The sequence below is a fragment of the Mesoplodon bidens genome (assembly GCF_964165515.1).
Source record: "Mesoplodon bidens genome assembly, chromosome: 1".
NCBI lineage: Eukaryota > Metazoa > Chordata > Mammalia > Artiodactyla > Ziphiidae > Mesoplodon > Mesoplodon bidens.
In genome coordinates this window covers 26,311,501-26,330,657 of record NC_138176.1, presented here as the reverse complement: position 1 = coordinate 26,330,657, position 19,157 = coordinate 26,311,501, and the positions used below count along the sequence as shown (strand labels likewise).

At 52.8% G+C, this 19,157-nt stretch overlaps 1 protein-coding gene across 2 annotated transcripts in view; it reads right to left on the bottom strand.

Moving 5' to 3' along the window:
- SH3PXD2A (SH3 and PX domains 2A) overlaps positions 1 to 18,881 on the bottom strand; it is a 246,985-nt gene extending 228,104 nt beyond the window's left edge. Inside the window, exon 1 of one of the 2 annotated variants that reach the window (XM_081228410.1) lies at positions 18,223 to 18,881. In XM_081228410.1, the coding sequence (XP_081084536.1) occupies positions 18,223 to 18,294 (72 nt within the window). In that variant the 5' untranslated portion in view covers positions 18,295 to 18,881. The remainder of the gene's footprint in view (positions 1 to 18,222) is intronic. The other variant, XM_081228406.1, reaches the window with a different exon arrangement.
- Positions 18,882 to 19,157: the final 276 nt, after the last annotated feature.

The window sequence follows — 19,157 nt, the reverse complement described above, 5'->3', positions numbered from 1 at the left end:
CCCTTCTCAATCCTCCCTTGCTTCTAGAGTCTCTCCTCCATCCCCCCGCCGCTGGGTCACAACTTTTTCTTGAGATCAGGTCCTCCGGCACATCTGCACCAGCCTAGTTCACACAGCCCCGCCTCACAGCCTTCCTGCTCCTGCCAGCCTTCTTCCGGGGCCTCCTCTGAAGCTAGAAGTCATGTTTCTAGAGCCAAGTGCCCTGGATGGAGAAGAGGGCCCTTTCTGCACGTGCAAAGTCACGGCAGAATCCCACCCACCAGCTCACCCCACATGGGTGGAGGGGGCAGGGGGGTGGAAGTTCAGAGGTCGGTCAGATCCCAGTTCCGCTACTTACTAGCTGTGTCACCTTGAGTGAGTGACTTAACCTTCCCGATTCCCAGTTTCCTTGCCTATAAAAATGGGACTAATACCATCTTTCTTTTGTGAGAGTGAAATGAGGTCTGTGTAAACCTGCCTAACTCAGAAGAGGCACTGGAGGAAAGGAGAAAAGGTAGTTAGGGTAAGTATATGTGAGGGTCTATGATTCCATTTTATACAAAATCTAAGTATTTTGGGACCCCCTAGCCTGACCGTAAGAAGTTCTCAAGGATAAAAGATGGCCCCAGGAATATGCCTGATGGACAATGACCCAACAGCCTGTACTACACACACACACACACACACACACACCACACAAAATGCACACACATATAAACACACACTCCCAGACATATACTAATACACCACCCAGACATAATCCCCAAACACCCTGCAACACACACACAAGATATCCCCAAATACACCCCCATAATACACCACACCCAACACACACAGATGTTACACATCTCCAAATACACATGCATTCCACATGCAAATACACACACACTCTCTCTCTCTCTCTCTCTCCTTTTTTCTATTTTCTTAAAGATGCTTTCACCCTCTATAAGGACACCCAGTCTCACCACAATTTCAAACACTATCACAAGAAGCTTTAATGTTCGTAATGCCTAACTCCCCGCCAACTAGCCAGATTACAGCAGATACAAACGACAGAGTGTCTTGCTCACATTATGTCACCTTGTAGCTGGGCACAGAGGCCAGCAGCCCCCGACCTCATTTCCTCAGACACTTACACTGCTCCTCCCAGCCTGACCTATGATGGATAAAGATACTAGATTTCTATTTATCCATAAGTCCCTTGTTTGTTTATTTCTTTCCTGAGGCAAGTTTATACAAGGTCAGATTCCCATGTGTCCAAGGCCCAGCTTCTCTCGGTCATGTTTGCATTGACTGGGCTCCTTCTCTGATGAGGCCCCCAGAAGCTGCTGTATTGATCAAGTATTCTTCAGCCCTGTCCACAATGACTCATGCCTCTTATTAGCTTAAAAAAACCTGTATCAAACAAGGATCCTGATTCCTCTATAACAAGACCCCCAGGAACCTCCAGAAAGACAGCACGGCCTGGGGAACTGAGTCACGGACAGAGGTTCTCAGTCCTCGCTCCACCACTTGCTAGAAGGAGGAGTTTGCTATCATAGTTTGGGTTCATTCCAAAGCAGACCCTGAGACAAGGCCTTGCGTACAGGCTGTTTATTAGGGAGATGATTCCCGGAATCCCAAGCGAGGAAGTATGGAGAGCGAGACCAGGAAAGGATAAAGGCCGATAAAGGGTACTTAATGGCCAATTTACTGCTGTGGGCATTGGGGCTCCGTCCTGCTGGGGATCCTCTGAGGTTCTGGCTGGAAATCGCCTCCGAATTGTCCCAGTGGAGAGCAGGCAGCTGAGACATCAACTCCCTGGGACGATGGGATGAAGGAATGACAACTCACCTCCGCCCCCTCCCCTGGCCTTCCTCAGCTGCACCTGCTTGGGTAGAGCACGTTCCCGTGGTGCCCTTGCTGGAGGGAGCCCTCGCCCAGAGAAGTGAGGCGGGGAGAGGCGACAGGGGGGAAAACTCAAGGAGGGGAGCTGCCGGCATGCTGGAAACCGCTGCAGGTGAACTCAGGTGAGCCCAGGGCATATGGGGCGGGGCATCAACGGTGTCCTCCACAATCACAGACGTCATGTGCCTCTCTGAGCCTTTCCTGTCTGTGAAGCAGGAAGGAGACCTACAGCCCTTCCTAGCAGGTCCCTCAGAGGCAGCAAGACTTTGTGAGGAGCTTGACAACCTGGGATACTGACGGTACCGGCAGGAGGCACCGTCACCTTCTGCATGGGCAGCCCTGCTGCAATAAACACCCAGAGGTTGGGCTTCCCTGGTGGTGCAGTGGTTGGGAGTCCGCCTGCCTATGCAGGGGACACGGGTTCATGCCCCGGTCCTGGAAGATCCCACATGCCGCGGAGCGGCTGGGCCCGTAAGCCATGGCCACTGAGCCTGTGCGTCCGGAGCCTGTGCTCCACAACGGGAGAGGCCACAACAGTGAGAGGCCCACATACCGCAAAAACAAAACAACAACAACAACAACAAAAAAACAACCCAGAGGCTGCTCATGAGGGGAGAGGTGTGCAAAGAGTGTAATTCAAGGCTCCCAGCCAGAAAGGTCAGGCTGGAGCCCACTGACCATCCCCCTGGTCCCCTTGCAAAACCACAAGGCTGTTTAAATGGCCACCATTTAAAGGAAAGGAGAGTGACCACTAGATGCTTTACCCTGTCTTGGGTTCTTACAATGACCCTACGAGGAAGGCTTGGGCACAGTCAGCTGAGGAAACTGAGCTGAGAGGGGTCAGCAACTCGCTGGCGGCACTCAGCTAGGAAATGGTGGAGTCAGCTTTGGAACACTTGTCTGAATCTTTACACCCCCTTCCTCTAGAACATGCCACAAGCTCCATCCCAGATGCCTCTGTCACAAACCCCAGGCATCTTCTCAAGGCTTCTATATATATATCCGTCAGGCCTGGGCTGATAGCAAGCAGACTGCACCTGCCCTGCCAGCTCAGATAACAACAGTAACCCTTAGGTAGCACTAACTCTGCCCCAGGCACTGTTATAAGTGCTTTTATCCTCATTAGCTCATTTAATCCTCCCAACAATCCTATGAGGAAGGTACTATTATTATCCCCATTTTTCAGAACGGGAAACTGAAGCACAGAAAGGTTAAGTGACTTGCCCAAGGTCACACAGAAGTAAATGGGAGAGGAGAAACTTGGATTTAGGCAATCTGGTTTCAGAGCCCCTGCTCTAAACTACTTTGCCACGTGTCTCTCGAAAGTGCAGACTCATTCTCCCCACCAGTCTATCAGAAAGGGTCATTCCTGAATGTTGGGAATGGAACTGCCATTGACCTCTCTCCTGGGACAAGAACTGGCCAAGAGGAGCATGGAGGAGACAAGACAGCCGGTCCAGCCACCTGTTTAAGGACCAGGCTCCTGGGGAGACAGTGCAAACGCTCCCTGCTGAGTGAGGGTCTCTTTACTGGGGGGTTGGTGTGCTCACAGCGGCACGTAGCACTGAAGCTCAACACAACTGGGGCCAAGTGCCTTTTTTTTTCTTTTTGAGAATGATGACTTTTGGGTCTGGATGCTCTAATGGGGGCTCCCAGTAAAAGCTTTCCACAAGGGAGGGTAATTGCAAGGAACAGCCAAAGAACACAAGGGTTTCCCAGAGTACGGAGCCAAGGAAGGCTGGCCCACGGGGAGGCTGTGGAGATCACATGAAAGAACATCTTGGGGCTCACACGTCAGCAGAGAAAACTGGTCAACACCACGGGGGATCTGCCCAGCAGCTGAAGGCAGTCCATGGCCTCGGACCCAGTCTTCTACCCCTTTCTTATGTTACATTAGCAGAACCGCTGCCAAGTAGAACAGAAATCCCAGCTCTCCTTTCTCATGCCTCCGTCCTGCTTTATAACCAGTTCTACCGTACTGCCCCCCAACCCCCAGCCCAAGTGGAAGTTCTGAATGCAGGGTAGAAACAAAGCCAAGCAAATCGGCACAGCCACGCAGATACAACGGTTAGGGGAGGAGTAATCCTGTTAGCGCTCGGATGTGCGCCCGTGGACGACTCTTTTAGGGGATGCTGCCTTATCTGTCAAAGGGAGCACGTGTTATTCCATTCATTGAGCTCCTACTCTGTGCTTGGCACAGCTCATTTAATCCTCACCACCAGCCTGGGAGATGCTTTTATTATCCACGTTGTACAGATGAGAAAACCTAGGTGAGGAGAACGCCAGCACCTGCCCCGAGAGCACAAAGCTCCTGAATGCCAAAGCGAGGACTCAGATCAGCCAGTCTGGCTTCAACGGCAGAAGCCAGACAGCACTGCCTTGATAGCACTGGTCTCAATCCTCCCAGGATACCAGGATCTAGAACCCATGGCTGGATTTTACAGAGAAGGAAATAGGCTCAGAGTTAGGCTACCTGCCCAAGGTCACCAGCTAAATGGCAGAGCCAGGAGCAGAACCGATGTCAGACTCTGGAGCCTGAGTCTGTGACCACCGTGAGGACCTGCCTCCCTGCAGGGCACGAGGGGACAATGCCAGTGTGCGGCCAACAGGCCAGCACTGCCTGGGAGAGGGCATGCCAGGGCACACCAGCTGGCCAGCAAGGCAGGCTCTGTCGGGTCCCCAATGCCCCATGGCATTAAACCCAAAGAGGGGGGCAAACGAGAGCTAGGGGCTGTTGACAGATTGGCAGCCGACAGAGACGATGCAGCCAACAGCTGCTGTTTATTTTGGGGCCCAGGGAGAGAGGAGGGACTGGTTAAGGCCCAGCTCATTCTAACAATAAACTGAACAGGGCAGAATGGGGAGGGTGCCCCCTCCCAGCTAAAGCAACATCCCTGGTCACCTGCTGAGCTTGGCTGAGCTGAACGGCCTAGGTGTCAGAAACATCTTGCCAGACGCCCTAATCTGGCCTCTCCACCAACAGATACAGTGCTCCCCACCCCAGCCCCAAGGGCTGCACTTGTAAATGGCCCAGGAAGACAGCCATGCCCAGCAAACCCACCCCCTGCAGTGTCAGGCTCCAGGAACAAATGGCTTTTCCTGTCTCAGGAACAAAGAGGGGCCGCTCCTGCCTGCCACCAGTGGCTTCGGTTCCCAGCTCTGACACTTGTTAACTAAGGTCTGTGGATGGCCAGGCTAGGCTGTGGCAGCCTGGCTGGCAGGATTCCCTGGAAGGCCAGGACATAAGAGGTTTCCCGAAGGACTCTGGAGCCCCACTGCTTGGCTCTGAACCCCAGCCCTGCCTCCTCCTAGCTTATGACCATTGGTAAATTAACCTCTCTGTGTCTCTGTTCTCTCATCAATAGAGTAAGGACCATAAGAGTGTGCTTCTCGTCAGGTTGCTGTAGAGAGTAAAGTGCTTAGAAGAGTGGCTGGCACATAATTCGTGCTCCTAATATTATTATTTATCGTCGTCATCATCACCATCATCAGTTAGCCTGGAAGTTTCCTTCTCACTATGAACACTGGAGGGCAGTTCCCCTGGCTGTTACACATGGAATTTAAGTTCCCAGGCTAGCCCGTGATATAGGTGAACTAGAGACATCTGGTTCTTGGTGCTATAATTCCATCTACTCCATGGATGAGTAAGGTTTTGGTGGAATGGCCTGAGAATCTTACCACCATTTACAGTATTATAATGATAGGAATATGTATTCTACATTTCAAATGACCAATTGCCACAACTGTAAGTTAAAAGCTGTGGTTCTTTAAAAAATAGGAGTGGGGTAGGAGGAAGGGGGTTTAATAGGATAAAGGCTTCGTCTAGAGATTTATTTCACTGCTCAAGGACCTACTGTGATCCAGACCGTCAGCTAGCATGAGGGAGGGAGGGAGTTTAAAGATGAAAGGATGTGGAGGCTGCTGCCTTTGCAGGAGCTCCCCACCCTCTAGCTCCCAGCTGGAGGGACTGCTTTCAGCATGGTGCCTTGCACACAGTAGGTACAAAACTAATGTTCAGTTAGTGAAACTCCCTAAGACGTGCGCTACCTTCGGGGTCCTGAGTTGCTATCCAAGACGTTGCTGATCGAGGCTGTATTTCCCCACAGAATCCCTCTTGGGGGGTCAGGGGCAAACCCCAAACAGTCCCCAGAGCGACCTCTCCAGACGTGTTTTGACCAGTTTCTGTCTTCAGCAAGTCAAGAGGATGCCTCATTGCCGAGCAGAGCCCCCGGCTTGGTGCTGGGAGGGATATAGGCACAACTTGAGCTCTTTAGCTGTCTGACCTCACTGCCCACTGCTCTCCCTCTGGCTCATGCCACTGGGCCACACCAGCCTCTTGCTCTTCTCTGAAAAGGCTAGGCATAGTCCTACCTCAGGGCCTTAGCACTTGCTGTTCCCTCTCTCTCAACCATTTTTGCTCCAAATATCCACAGGCCTCACTCCCTCTCCTCCTTCAGATCTTATTTAAAAGTCACTATACAGGGGGAGCTGTCCCTGGCCACACTCTATAAAATAGCACAGCAACTCCCATCACCACTGCCATTCCCTGTCTCCCTCACCTCGCTTAGTTTTCTCTACAGCATTTATCCCCCATCTAGCACACTACATATTTCACCAGTTTTGTTTATTATTTCCCTCCCCCTATCAGAATGTGAGCTCCAAAAGGGCAGGGATTTTTATCTGTCCTGCTGTGTTCCCAGTGCCTGGCACACAGTAAACATTCAAATGTTGATTGATTGATTGAATGAATGAATGAATACAAATAAGCATCAGATTAAGGTCCACCCCACAACGGGCTTTTCCATCAATCAGGCACAGGAGACATAGGCTTGCCCCAAACTGAGCAACCCAAGGCCCTTCTTGGTAAGAGTTACAGGAGAGGTTAAAACAATAAACTTTGCAAAAATTCACAGACAGAAAACATTGTAAGATGAGAAGTCTTGGAAGCTTCTGGGAGGTGGCAGAAACTAAGCAAAACCATGAAGGATGACCAAGATAATACTAACAACAGCTGCCATCTATCGAACAACAGTCATGTCCCCAGCACCATGCGGAGTAACAACCAAATGGGTTAAGTGTTGTTATTCTGACTACTATTATTCTCATTTTACAGATTAGAAAGTTGAGGCCCATGGCAGGGAAGAAATCTGAACAAGTGAAACAAGGTAGTAAGGGCTTCAGAGCCTGAGCCCATGTATCGGGGGGGTCGGTGATCTGCCCCCACCCTCTTGCCCTCAACTTCCAACTGCGGCCACCTGAGGTCCTCTCTGGGGCTAGCTCCAGTTGCCAGAGCCTGGTTTAGCCGGAGCAAGCAGCAGGCTGAAAGCGCCTGGGAAATAAACTGCTCCCTGCTCCCAACCACAGTGCCATGCTAGCCACCATCCTTGAGGACAGGACGTAGAACCCCCAGCAGCTGGAGCTTCTGAAGGACCAGGCTTTTAAAAGTGCCTCTGGACACGAGTTCAAGGGGAATAAAAATTTGAATCCCAAAATAGAGGCCAGACCTTGCTAGGGGTCCATTCTAGGGAGCAAGAGGTTTGTTATCTGATCCCATATACCAGCTCCAGCCACATCACATGTTAATGGAGGGGCTCTGGGGGAAGGTCAGAGTGGGCAGATGACCAGGATTTAATCCAGACCCTTGAAGTTTTATCAGGGACCCACGTGATGTGCTTCCTAGTCTCCCAGCCTCTCGGGACGCTCTCGGGAGACAAAGCCACTATAAAGCTGCAGGGCCCCAGCCTTCCAAGGGAAGGCCCACTGTGCATATGCCCTTTGGGCTGACTTCCTTTCTTAAGCCCAGGGCAGTGCTCTCAGCGTTCCATACCCTAGCACAGCCACAGATCAGGGACGAGACTCCCATGGGTGCGTGCAGCAGAGGGAGAAATACAGCCGCGGAGACCAGAGTCTGAGGGAGGGCAGAGAGTGTAGAGGAAAACCCAGGGCAGCTAGTTTTGATACGTGTAGATGCCTCCAGCTGAGGGCAGGGAAAAAAGAGAAGTACTCCTACCTAGCAACCTAACCTTTGTGGGGTGGGTAATCCATCAAATCTGCAGGGACCACAGTGGAACCATCACGGGCTTTCATCACTGCAGAGATCTGGGTTCAGAGCCTGGCTTTCACCGTTCATGGCCATGTGATGCGGGGCAAGATGCTGCACCTCCCTGAGCCCCTGCTTCTTTGGCTATGCAACAGGGGTGATGCTCAGGGTGGCAGTGGGGATTAAAGAAGACGGTGGATGAGAAGCCCTAGCCCCGTGCCTGCACCTAGAAGGGCTCCATCCACACATTCTCTGACTCAACTTCCCCACCATCCCTGCCCAGGAGCTGCCACATCCAGCAATCGTGGGGAAAATGAGGCTGCTTTTCTCCAGTTGCCAATGAGCGAGCGATGACTAAAGTAAATAATTAACTCCGGCTTGAAACCAAAGTCCAGACGTTGTCCTATTACAGGCCTTAACTCTGCGAGAGAAGGATCGGTTTGCCACGCCACCGGGGCTTAGACCAGCAGAAATCCCTGGGCAGCCACCTCTGGAAGCCCTACCCTCCCTGACAAGTGACCGTGTCCCTTCCGGGTGCCAGGCCCTGTGCTGAGAGCCCCATGAATTCTGCCCAGGAGGCAGAGTTCAGGAAAGAGTTTCGCTCTCTCGGGGCCCCACTGCCAGCACCATGCCAGGCCAGCCAGGCCTCCCTCTCTGTGGCTACAAAGAGAAATTCTCCCACACAGGCAAGGCCCTTAAAATAGCCCTTTGGGTCTGGGCCATCAGGAAACGGAATAAAGCTGGGTCAGAATGGGGCCTACCATGAAAGAGTTTACAAAGCAGCCGCTTCAAACAGCAGAGACAATCCCTTCACGCTCAGAACCCTTAGGTGGGCAAAGCCAGCAAGGCAGGCTCTCTCCACAAAGAACACTATTCCCCAGGAGGACGATGCGCTGGGCCGGCAGAAGCTCCCCAACCCCCAACCTGGGGCAGCTCAGGAGAGGGACCAATGTGCAAGTCACAGTGACAGTGTGAAACAGGCACCGCCTGGGGGTGGGGCCCCAAACACACCTGGCTTTGTGCTTGACTAACAAACGCAACCTCAACTTTCTGAACCTCAGTCTCCATATGCGTAAAATGGGGTTAAAAATGCACACCTTCAGGGCTGTGGCACGACCAGAGATTATAAACAAGAGGCCTGGCAGTGCCTGCCACAAAACAGGGATTCAATACGCGGTAGCTGTTATGATAATGGTGCCCATGTAATAGAGGTCAAGGTCTCCTTTGTTACTGAGTGAGAATAGTTCTGGAAAAAGGAAAACAGCCAGGGCTCTCTACTGGGGACCACGCAGTGATAGGCAGAAATACAGACTGGCCCACACCCACGCCATCCCTGACCCTGAAAGTTCACCATCAGCGTTGGGCAGCACCCCACCCCCACTCCCTGAGTGATCAACTTCTGTCAGGTCTGGTTCACACTCCAGGGAGCCCAGAGACAGACTGGAGGGCCCCAAATGACCCACCGCATAATTTATGCGGCACTGACACACACAGAGGAAGGAATCCTGCCCCAACCCTACGGCCCACCTCCACCCAGGCCTAGGGAGGGTGGCTTCCTCACAGGCAAAGGGAAATGACAGCAAAGGGCCAGAGAAAGCAGCCGAGGGAGGGGCAGAAAGCACAGCTGTTTCCCCTGGATATCAGCTCAGCCCCCTGGATATCACTGCCTCCCCTCAGGTAACAGCCGGGAGAGATGGGACTGGAAATAGCTCTGTCCCTTCCATTCACAAAACTGATAGGCTTGGAAAGAAGCAAAGCGTACTTCCCAGAGGCGGTTTTCTAGAAAACATCTTCACTGGGGGCCTAAAGTGGTCCTGAGTCAACCCTGGCTATAGGCTTCTCGGGGTGGGTAGTATGGCAAGGAAACCTTGCCTAAAAATTCCCCGGCATCAGGAAAAGCTTCTTTCTGTAAAGCCTCCCCTTCACAAATGATTAAGAAACCAGACTGAGGGATCTAGGACCCCTTCACGTAGCTATTTTCTCTGGGCTCAGCATTTTCCAAAGCAGCTTTCCTATCCACCCTCCCCTCTACAAGGCAGAAAGGAAGCAGTCAGCCCATTTACTAGATGGGCAAATGGAGATCAAGTGGGGAAGGTGACATGTGGAAGGTCTCACATCTTGAGAAGCCAACCAGCCAGGCCTCATGTGTAATCTCCTTGGGGTCTGGTCTCCCCAGGTGTGGCATGTGATGGAGGGCTGGCTGCGAGGCTTCTATGGGGACAAGGCCAGCTTTGGAGTCAGCAGGCCTGGGTCATTGCAGGCGCCTCTCCACACGCAGCTTCTTAGCTGGGTGATGTTTGGCAACTCCCTTAAGCTCTCTGGGCCTCAGCGTCCTCGCCTGCACGACATGGCTGCCAGCAGTAACTACGCGCTTCAGCAGGCTGCTTTGAGAGATTCCGTGTAAAACTCAGCACGCAGAAAGCATTCAGAACTGTTAGCTGTTATTTTTATTATTACATCTTCCCTAAAGAATCAGGCTTACTGGAATATCTGGCAGCGGGGTGAGGGTTAAATAAATGAAGAGGTAGTTTGAAGCACTGTCTTTAAAACTAAAACAGGTTCAGAGAGATGCTGAAGTAGAAGACAACGCTGGCCCGAAAGTTTCAGGTAAATACTGGGACTTCATCCGGGGCTCCCAGCCAGCTGTTTGGTATTAGCCTCCAGACCCTCCAAGGATGGGGGTCTCCTCTCTCTTGCCACTGGGGTGCTTTAGCGGCAGCGCTGCGGTTGGGGATGGAAATGACTGCACTGTGACCTCAGGCCCTGCCGGCCGGCGGGGCCCTCCACGGATGCGGCCCAAAGCAGCTGACGCCTCACTCCTTGCTATTCCCCTCCCCCTCCTCCACTCTCCCTCCCCAAGACCTGTGGGGTGCAATCAACTTTTATGAGGCAGCCTGACCCCTCTGAGTAAAAGCTATAAACAGAGAGAGGCTGGGCTCGGCCTGCAGCTAAAGAGTCCCCAACGCAAATGGGCTTTGTGACCACCTAGAGGGGTGGGATAGGGAGGGTGGGAGGGAGGGAGACGCAAGAGGGAAGAGATATGGGAACGTATGTATATGTATAACTGATTCACTTTGTTATAAAGCGGAAACGAACACACCATTGTGAAGCAATTATACTCCAATAAAGATGTTAAAAAAAAAGAGTCCCCAGTGCAGAGCTACAGAAACGGTTCCATGTAGCTCTGTTCCCACCATGGCTGCAACAACAATCCTAGAGCCAGCTCTGGGGCCCACCAGAAGGGACCCACGGTGACAATCAGCTCCCCTTCCCCTGCAATCCTTGGGAGGAACGGAAGGTGCGGAGGTGTAACAATAAACTCTGAACTCCCTCGGCTGGCACGTGAGACCCTCAGAAGCCGGCCCACCCTTCCTCCCCACCCTTCTGCCCACCTGGGTTTTGTCCTCGTTTTCTTTGCACGTCCCGCCTCTGGCACCTTTGTTTTTCCCTTTCTTGGAATGCCCTTCTCTTCTTTTTCCCACCTAAATCCTACTCTTTCCCATCCAAATCCTAATTACTCCTCAAGGCCTAGCATGAAGCCTGCCTTCGCCAGCCAGTCTTCGCTGAAAACTCCAGTTCACAGAGAGCTCCCCCTTCTGAAGCTTCAGGACTTAATCGGTATTAGAACAAATCCCTGTGCTGCACCTAATATGTGCCAGGTACTGTTCTAAGGTCTTGACATTTATTAACTCATTTACCCTTCAGCACAACCCTTTGAGCTAGGTCCTATTTTCCCCTCATTTTGTTTTGTTTGGAGGCACAGAGAGAGAATAACTTGCACCGGGTCCCACGTAGTAAGTGGTAGAGACAGGATTCTGGCCCAGGGATACCAGAGCCCAGGGGCTCTCCAACAACACAGCCTTCCAGATACACGTCATCCTCTCAGGAGGTGCTGCCCGGACTCCTCAGTTATTTTCATGCCCCTCTCTCACTGACCCAGCTCTAATGGGGAAGAAAGTGACAAGCTCACAGACTCGGGTGTCAGAGGCCAGGGTAAGAATCCCAGCCTTGCTACTGAATTACTCTGAGTGAGAGTCACATAAACTCTCTGGGCCTCAATTTCCACACCTGTAAAGTGGGGATAAAAACACCTACCTACTTCACGGGATTGTTATGACGCTTAAGTAAAATCCCCTCTGAAGGGTCTCCTCTGCACTGCCTGGCACACAGTAGGTACTCACAGATGGGTTCTTTCCCTTCTCCCTGCACCTCGACATCCTCACTGGACTCTGCTCAGCACCTGCTGCTGATGTGACCTGCCTGGAGGTTACTTGGGGGCATGAGAGGGGCTTTCTTGTGGCTCACCGCCCCCCCCCAGTCCCCCTCTTCCCACCATCCCCCCTTCCCCCCCTGACTCCACTATAGGCAGCAGCAGCCCGGCCTGGGCAAGAAGTCACTCACAGCTCTGGGAATCGCCGCTTCAAACGCTCATCACTCTCCTGGACTCTTCCATTACTTTTGGCAACGGCCATGGCAGGGAGCACCTCTGGCCCTGGCTCAGAACCTCTTTCCAAAGCCAGTATCTCCACCTCGTTTCCCACACACACCCCTTGTCCTTCCTTCTCCCTGGCTCCCTGTCCTAACCCATGATCCCTTTCCCGGATTCTCAGAACTCAAAAGAAGTGTGACTACCGTATGCATAACTCTATTATTTGTTTTATTTTATTTAATAAGGAGGCAAAAGAGAACAGAGTTTCCTGTTAGCCTTTTTCTGGCCAAGAAATAGTCTGGTCAGTGACTCAGGCTGAGGAAATCAGAAGGCAATTTCCAGGGACCGCTGTGCAAACCCCCAAGTCAGAAGTCCTAACAACACTGCTCTAATTCACTGTCTCCACTGGCGATTAACTCACGCTGGCCTCGGAATATCTCTTTGGAAAATGCAGCAGCTGGCGCTTATATTTCTGGAGTGGAACCGGTCTCCTATGACATCAAATAGGTTTATTTTTCCCTTCCCTTCGCCTCCCCTCTGTCTGCCACCACACATGGTGATTCCAATCCTGATTGGTCCCCCCAAACCCTCACTCGGCTCTAAAGAGGGCCATGATAAGTGGCTGGCTGTGCTCCCTCTTCCAACAGCCTTGAAGGATGTGGTCGGTTGTTCCATAAGTAGGAATCCTTGTCAGACTTGTGAATCACCCCTAGATCACTTCCCTCCTTGGAGAAGAAGAAACTGTTCTTGCGTGTGAGAGACAGACAGAGACAGAGAGAAAGAAAGCAGGCAAGAGTGCTAACCCATGTGTGGCACTGACCTTGGGGCTAGGATACTATTTGACCTTGCCCTTACCTGCAGCACCTCTCTACTCCTCTCCCCCAACACAAGTTCCTTCCCTTCTCCTTCCCAGCCTACCAGGCAGCCATCACTAGGGCAGCTCCAGGAAGCTCTCCAGGTCTGAACAGCTGCTCCTCATTTATGTGCTTCTCTCCTATGTTGGGTGTTTTCCACGAGGCATGTAGCCCACTTTCCCATCAGACTATGAACAGCTGGGCCTTCCTTTTTCGCCTTAGTCTTTCCTTCTCTCACAGCTTCACCTATTAGATCCAAAATGTACTCAAGTGTTTTGGTGATAAGGAGGACCAGATGGAAGCTAGTATATGTTGAGTACCCATGATGGAGGCCAGGTACTAAGTAGAAGCTTTGCCCCAAATGATCTCAGACCAACTTCCCCAAATCCCTGTGAGGTTACAGGTGAGGAAACAGACCCACAGTGACTGGCTGCAGGTCGCACACCTAGGAAGAGTCAGAGGTGGGGTTCAAACCCTGATCTGCCCACCACCACTCATTCCACAGTGGGACTGGCCTGAGAAGATCCTTTCCGTACTGCAGCTGCAGCCCCTTCCTCTCATGGGGCTGGATCCACAGTCTAAGGGCTTAAGGAAAAATGAAGGGCAGAGAAAAGAATGGGTCTGGGGCCAATTCCTAAAAATGTAGCTCCCAGGACCAAGACCAAAACCTGCAATGCTCTAAACACACAGGAGAATGTATTATTTCCACAGGGTGGATCCTTCATTTATCACCTCAAGCATCACTGGGGAGCAGATATCATCTTGGGTTTGTTCCCCTCCCCCTGCCTCACGGTGACCTCCTCCATCACCCGTCACACACTCACCTCCAGGACACAAGGTGAAGAACGTCCCACACAGTGAGCCAGTCCTCAAATACCACGTGGCATCGCTGTCTCATCATGTAAACCTGAGCCTGGTCTCCCCAACCAGACTCCAGTGGAGGAGAAGGGCCTCACTGTAGGCTCATAGCTTCCTCTGGAGGTGAAGTGACCTGAGTTGACCCAGATCTGCCTTGTACTAACTGGGAGACCTTGAGCAACCTCTAACCTCTCAGTTCACCCATCTGTATAAAGGAATCAAAGACATTCGACGAACTGTAGGAATTACATGAAATCATGCACGTTAAGCATTTGGCACCATCGATGGTAACTGCTAACACTGGCTATTATTTGCATTCCCTGAAGAGTCCTGTAGAGGATCAGAACATTCATGCCTGATATTTGTCTGAAATAAACAATGAGGAAAGGAAAAGACGGTGAAAGCACAACGCCTCCCAAATCCAAACACATAATTTCTTTTTTGTTTTAGATGCACGAGCTCCTCTCCAACACCAAATGACTTGACATACACCTACACATACATGCTTGTGGGTACAAAGGATTACGTGAACTGGAACTCATATCCTTATGGAAAGTTTTCAAAGGTATCTGCAGTTTGCAACCAGCATCATCAGGATCATTTGAAAGACAAGTGGTCTGAGGCCAAAGACAGTTTACCTAAAGGTCTCCCCAGGGGCAGCTCATAAAAGCTAAGAGAGGAGCCCAGCTCCAAGCAGGGAGCCTGGCCTAAGCAGCAGCTGCCCATCTTCCCCAAACCCACCCCAAGCAGGGGCTTGACAGAGGGGAAGGAAGCCAAGGACTGACAGTACCACTCAAATGATGGAGGTCACTTGCCTGACTTTCATAAACAGACCAAAACACAAGACCCTCAGTGTCCAGGCAGCTCCCCCGCACCACGGGGACAAGCATGCCTTTGGCTGGGTGTCCTGAGAAGACCTTTGCAGTACGTTCCCAGCATTCTGGGGCCAGCAGGGCCCCTCCTGCTTGGGCCCCAGGCCTCTCATCAGCTAGCTCCAGCGAACGTGCATGTCCCATAAAGCGGCTCTGCTCTGCAATTTGCCAAACCGCAGACTCAGAATTCACCATCAGTGGAGGAGAGGCGGGAAGAAGGCATGCTTCTTCAGCATAGAGGGCTTCCAGAACATACGTGACTTGGGCGCAGTGTGTCCTGCCAGCTACCCACACCAGCGCGCCTTGCCCAGAACACCTGACCTTCTGGTGTGTGGTGTCCACCACGTAAAGGTCAAGAGAGGAGGCAATCCTAAACTTCAGAGGCACAGCCTCCCCAGCATGCTCCTCCTGCCCTGGTGGCCCTGCCGACACTTTCTATTATTGGCCCCCTCTCCTTATGTTATGCACTGATGCCCCCAATGTGCAGGAATCTCTTGCTATCACCAGATATTTGGGCTCGTCAACCCCAACCAGCCTTTTATGGTATTTCAATGAACCCAACCCACGACATGGGCAGAAGGCCAGTTAGACCCAGGTGCTGTGACTAGCTGTGTCACAAGTGAATTTACGCCATCTGGTTCTCAGTTTCCGCATCTGTAAAAATGAGGGGGTGGAGCCTCATGAGTCCTCAGGTCCCTGCCGGCTCCACGATTCCATAACACACAATACTCTCTCCTTTAACTGTTTTCCACAACCTGGGTTCAGGGCTCTGTATGGCCCCATCTGCTCAGTGACATCACTCCCGGCCCAAACATAATGTCATTGATTCTTACACGGGAAGCGGAGACGTCCCAGAAAACACTGTCCATAAAAAGGGAGGAAATGATCATTTTGAGGGAATTGGACAGGACTTCTTTTGTATTTTTCCCACAGAACAAGTTATTATCAATCTTAAAACCCCAAACCTTTCTTCCTTCTTGCCAGACCATTAATAGCTGCTTTTCAAAAGTGCTTTCTTAGTCAGAATCACGCCAAGCTACCATTTAATGAGTGCTTGTTTTGTGCCAGGAACTGCGCTAAGTGCTTTGCACGTATGATCTCATTTAATTCTCCAGACAACCCTCTGAAGTAGATACTATTATTATACTCACTTTAAAAATGAGGAAACTGAGGCCCACGGAGGTTAAATAATTTGCCCAAAGCTGCATAGCTAGTCAGTATCTGAGCCAGGCTTTGAACAAGAGCCTGTAACTCAGAGCCTCAGCACTAACCACCTCTCAACACTGTCTGCATCGGGCCCCCACCCCCACCCCCCGTCGCTTTAGCAGCACTCCTGACCAGGAGTGCATCCTACATCTGTAATCTTGGACATCGTTGGTCAAAGCTAAGATTTGATGTTTCACCTAAAATCCAGAGCCGGCACCTGCCTGGGTCTCAGAACAGAGTGCCATCTGTTGAAAGCAGGGCCTACCTTAACTGAGGACTAGAAAACAACCCCTAGGGGGCTTCCCTGGTGGCGCAGTGGTTGAGAATCTGCCTGCCAATGCAGGGGACACGGGTTCGAGCCCTGGTCTGGGAAGATCCCACATACCGCGAAGCAACTAGGCCCGTGAGCCACAACTACTGAGCCCGCGCGTCTGGACCCTGTGCTCCGCAACAATAGAGGCCGCGATAGTGAGAGGCCCGTGAACCACGATGAAGAGTGGCCCCTGCTTGCCGCAACTAGAGAAAGCCCTCGCACAGAAACGAAGACCCAACACAGCCAAAAAAAAAAAAAAAAAAAGAATAATAAGAAAACCAAATGACATTCAAAATGTTTATTAAAAAAGTTCAGGACAAAGAAAAGAAAAGAACCCCTAAAACTTACCCTGCAACATTTGAGAAAACAACTTAGGAAGGCTGACTTCGTAATAAGTGCTGGGATGTACAAATGGACATCTGTCCCCAGGGGAGGGTGACCACATGGTGACCCAAGTCCTCCAATAAGAGCTTTCTTGAAATGGCAGGGCAAGATGCTTGCTGAGCCAGTAACACAAAAGGAACAGCTCTCCCACCAGCACCCACGTCTCTGTCCCATCAGGAACCAGACTCCTTGGTTTACCTCCTACCCAACCTGAGCCCAGGCCCATTTATTCTACTATAAAGAAACCCAAAGATCAGAGCCATTGGGGATAAAGACAGAAAGAGTAGCCTGAGGCTGACATTTGCACAAATCCCAGTCCCCTTCCAACAAGGAAATAAAAGGAATTTCAGAGATCAATGTGCTGTCCAGGACAGCAACCAACAGACTGTTTTAATTGTTAAAATTAATGCTTTGAGCATTCTAAATGCTCCTTTAAATGACTAATTTGCAAATAAGATGCAGTCCTCCGGCTTTGGATGCCCTGCTGTCTGTCTCTTCTATCTCAAGAACAGGAGCAAAGCCGCTAGGACTGGCATTCTCAGGCGTCAAGGACACAGTTTACTTCCTAAGGTGGGAAGGATGGGAAGACAGGAGGGGCTGAGATGAAAGGCGGACGCGTCCCACAGGCCAGGAGCTCGGCTCAATCAACCTTAGCCCCTTCTCATTAAGTTTGGAGAAGGAAGGGGGAGGGGCAGCCGGCTGTCCCTCGGAGACCACAGCAAACATTTGCCTCCTCGTGTCTGGAGATGGAGCATCACTTAAGAGGAAATGAACCCAGTTAAGGGTCATGTCCAGAGGAGGGATAAAAGGAAAAGCCACAATTCTCCTCACACCGACGGACACAAGGACTTTAAGAAGGAAATCAAAGCTCAGGGCTGAAGGTGGAGGTGCGGCAGGGGTGCGGCGTCATCCCTCTGCCCCCAGACCCAGGCCTAGGGAGGCAGAGAACGGAGCAAAAGTGGGAGGCTCGCGTGAGGCTTCCTTCCCCAGGTCAAGCCTCTGAAAGCATCTCGGTCTGTGTGAGCGTGAATGACCCGAGTCCCCAGGGAGGGCGGGGAAGATGCTCTTTCCCAACGGAGCTTCCCAGCGAGGGTTTGACGAACGCTCCCCCCACCATCCTTCAAAGCTCAGGCGGACAGATGACTTCACCGTTGTAACAGACAAGGGCAGCCACTTGCCAATTCCAATGCCAAAAAAAGAAAACGGGCGTGGGGGGAGTGGAGGAAGGTCAGAAAAGGCTTTCCTGGAGATCACAGCCCTGCGAAGAAACTCCACCGCCGAGGGCTGTCCTGTGGGCACTTAGCCCCGGGACTCAACAGCGCGGGTAGGGCAAGGGGCCACCCAGGGCCCTCGGGAGTTCCTGGCCAGCCCCCCGCGGGGGTCTTAGGGGCGATACTCACATAGTGCTTGGAGGGGTTCCTCCGTTTCTCCACGTCCACCACGGTGGCATCTTGCACGCAGTAGGCGAGCATCTTCCCCCACAAAGCGAGTGGCGCCCCCCGGCGGCGTCACCTTCTCATCCTGGTCGAGCTCCGGCTCCTTCTCCCGCTTCCCAGGTCCCCGGCGCCCCCGCCACCCGGGTCCGGCGCGCCGCTGCCCGGGCTCCCGGCGCCCTCAGGTACGGCCGCGGAGCGGGGACGGTCCGGAGGGGCCGCGGACTCCGTACGCCCGGGCGGCTCCCCGTGGGCCTGCCGCGCACCCCTTCCCTCCAGCGCCGCCTCCGCCGCTCTCCGGCTCGCCCGCCAGCTCTCTCCGCCGCCCGGTGGGTCCGGCGGGAACTGGCGGAGCAGAGGAGGGGCGGGGGTGTGTCCCGCCGGCGAGAGGACGGGGCGGGGGCCCCGGAGCCTGCTGTCAGCGCGCTGGGGAGGGGCCGGCGGCGCCCCTTCGCCGCGCTCCGGCTCCAGGGGGCTCGGCGCTGGCGGAGGCTGTGGACGCAGGAGGCGGAGGCAGGGCCGGGCCGGGAAGGGAAGGGAAGGGAAGGGAAGGGAAGGGAAAAGGGGAAGCGTGCTGGGAGGGGCTCCGGGCCCGGGGCGACGGGGAGGGGGCTGCAGCCCGGCCGGAGCGCCAAGAGCTCGGCCAGCGGCCTGGCGCGGCGCTGGGCCACTTCGCCGGGCACGGAAACTCCGGGTGGCTTCGGAAGGAGGAGGGGCAGGGGGAAATGAACCCAGCGCGCCCTCACCCTGGCTTTCCGTCTTGGAGCGGATTTGTGCCTTCTGTCCCCACCTTTACGGCCCCCTCCCTCTCCTATTCCCCAGATCTCTTTCATGAAAAGTAGTTTATTACCCCGCTGTTACGGCCCAGGCCCTCCGAGCAGGAGACAGGAATGGGGAAAGAG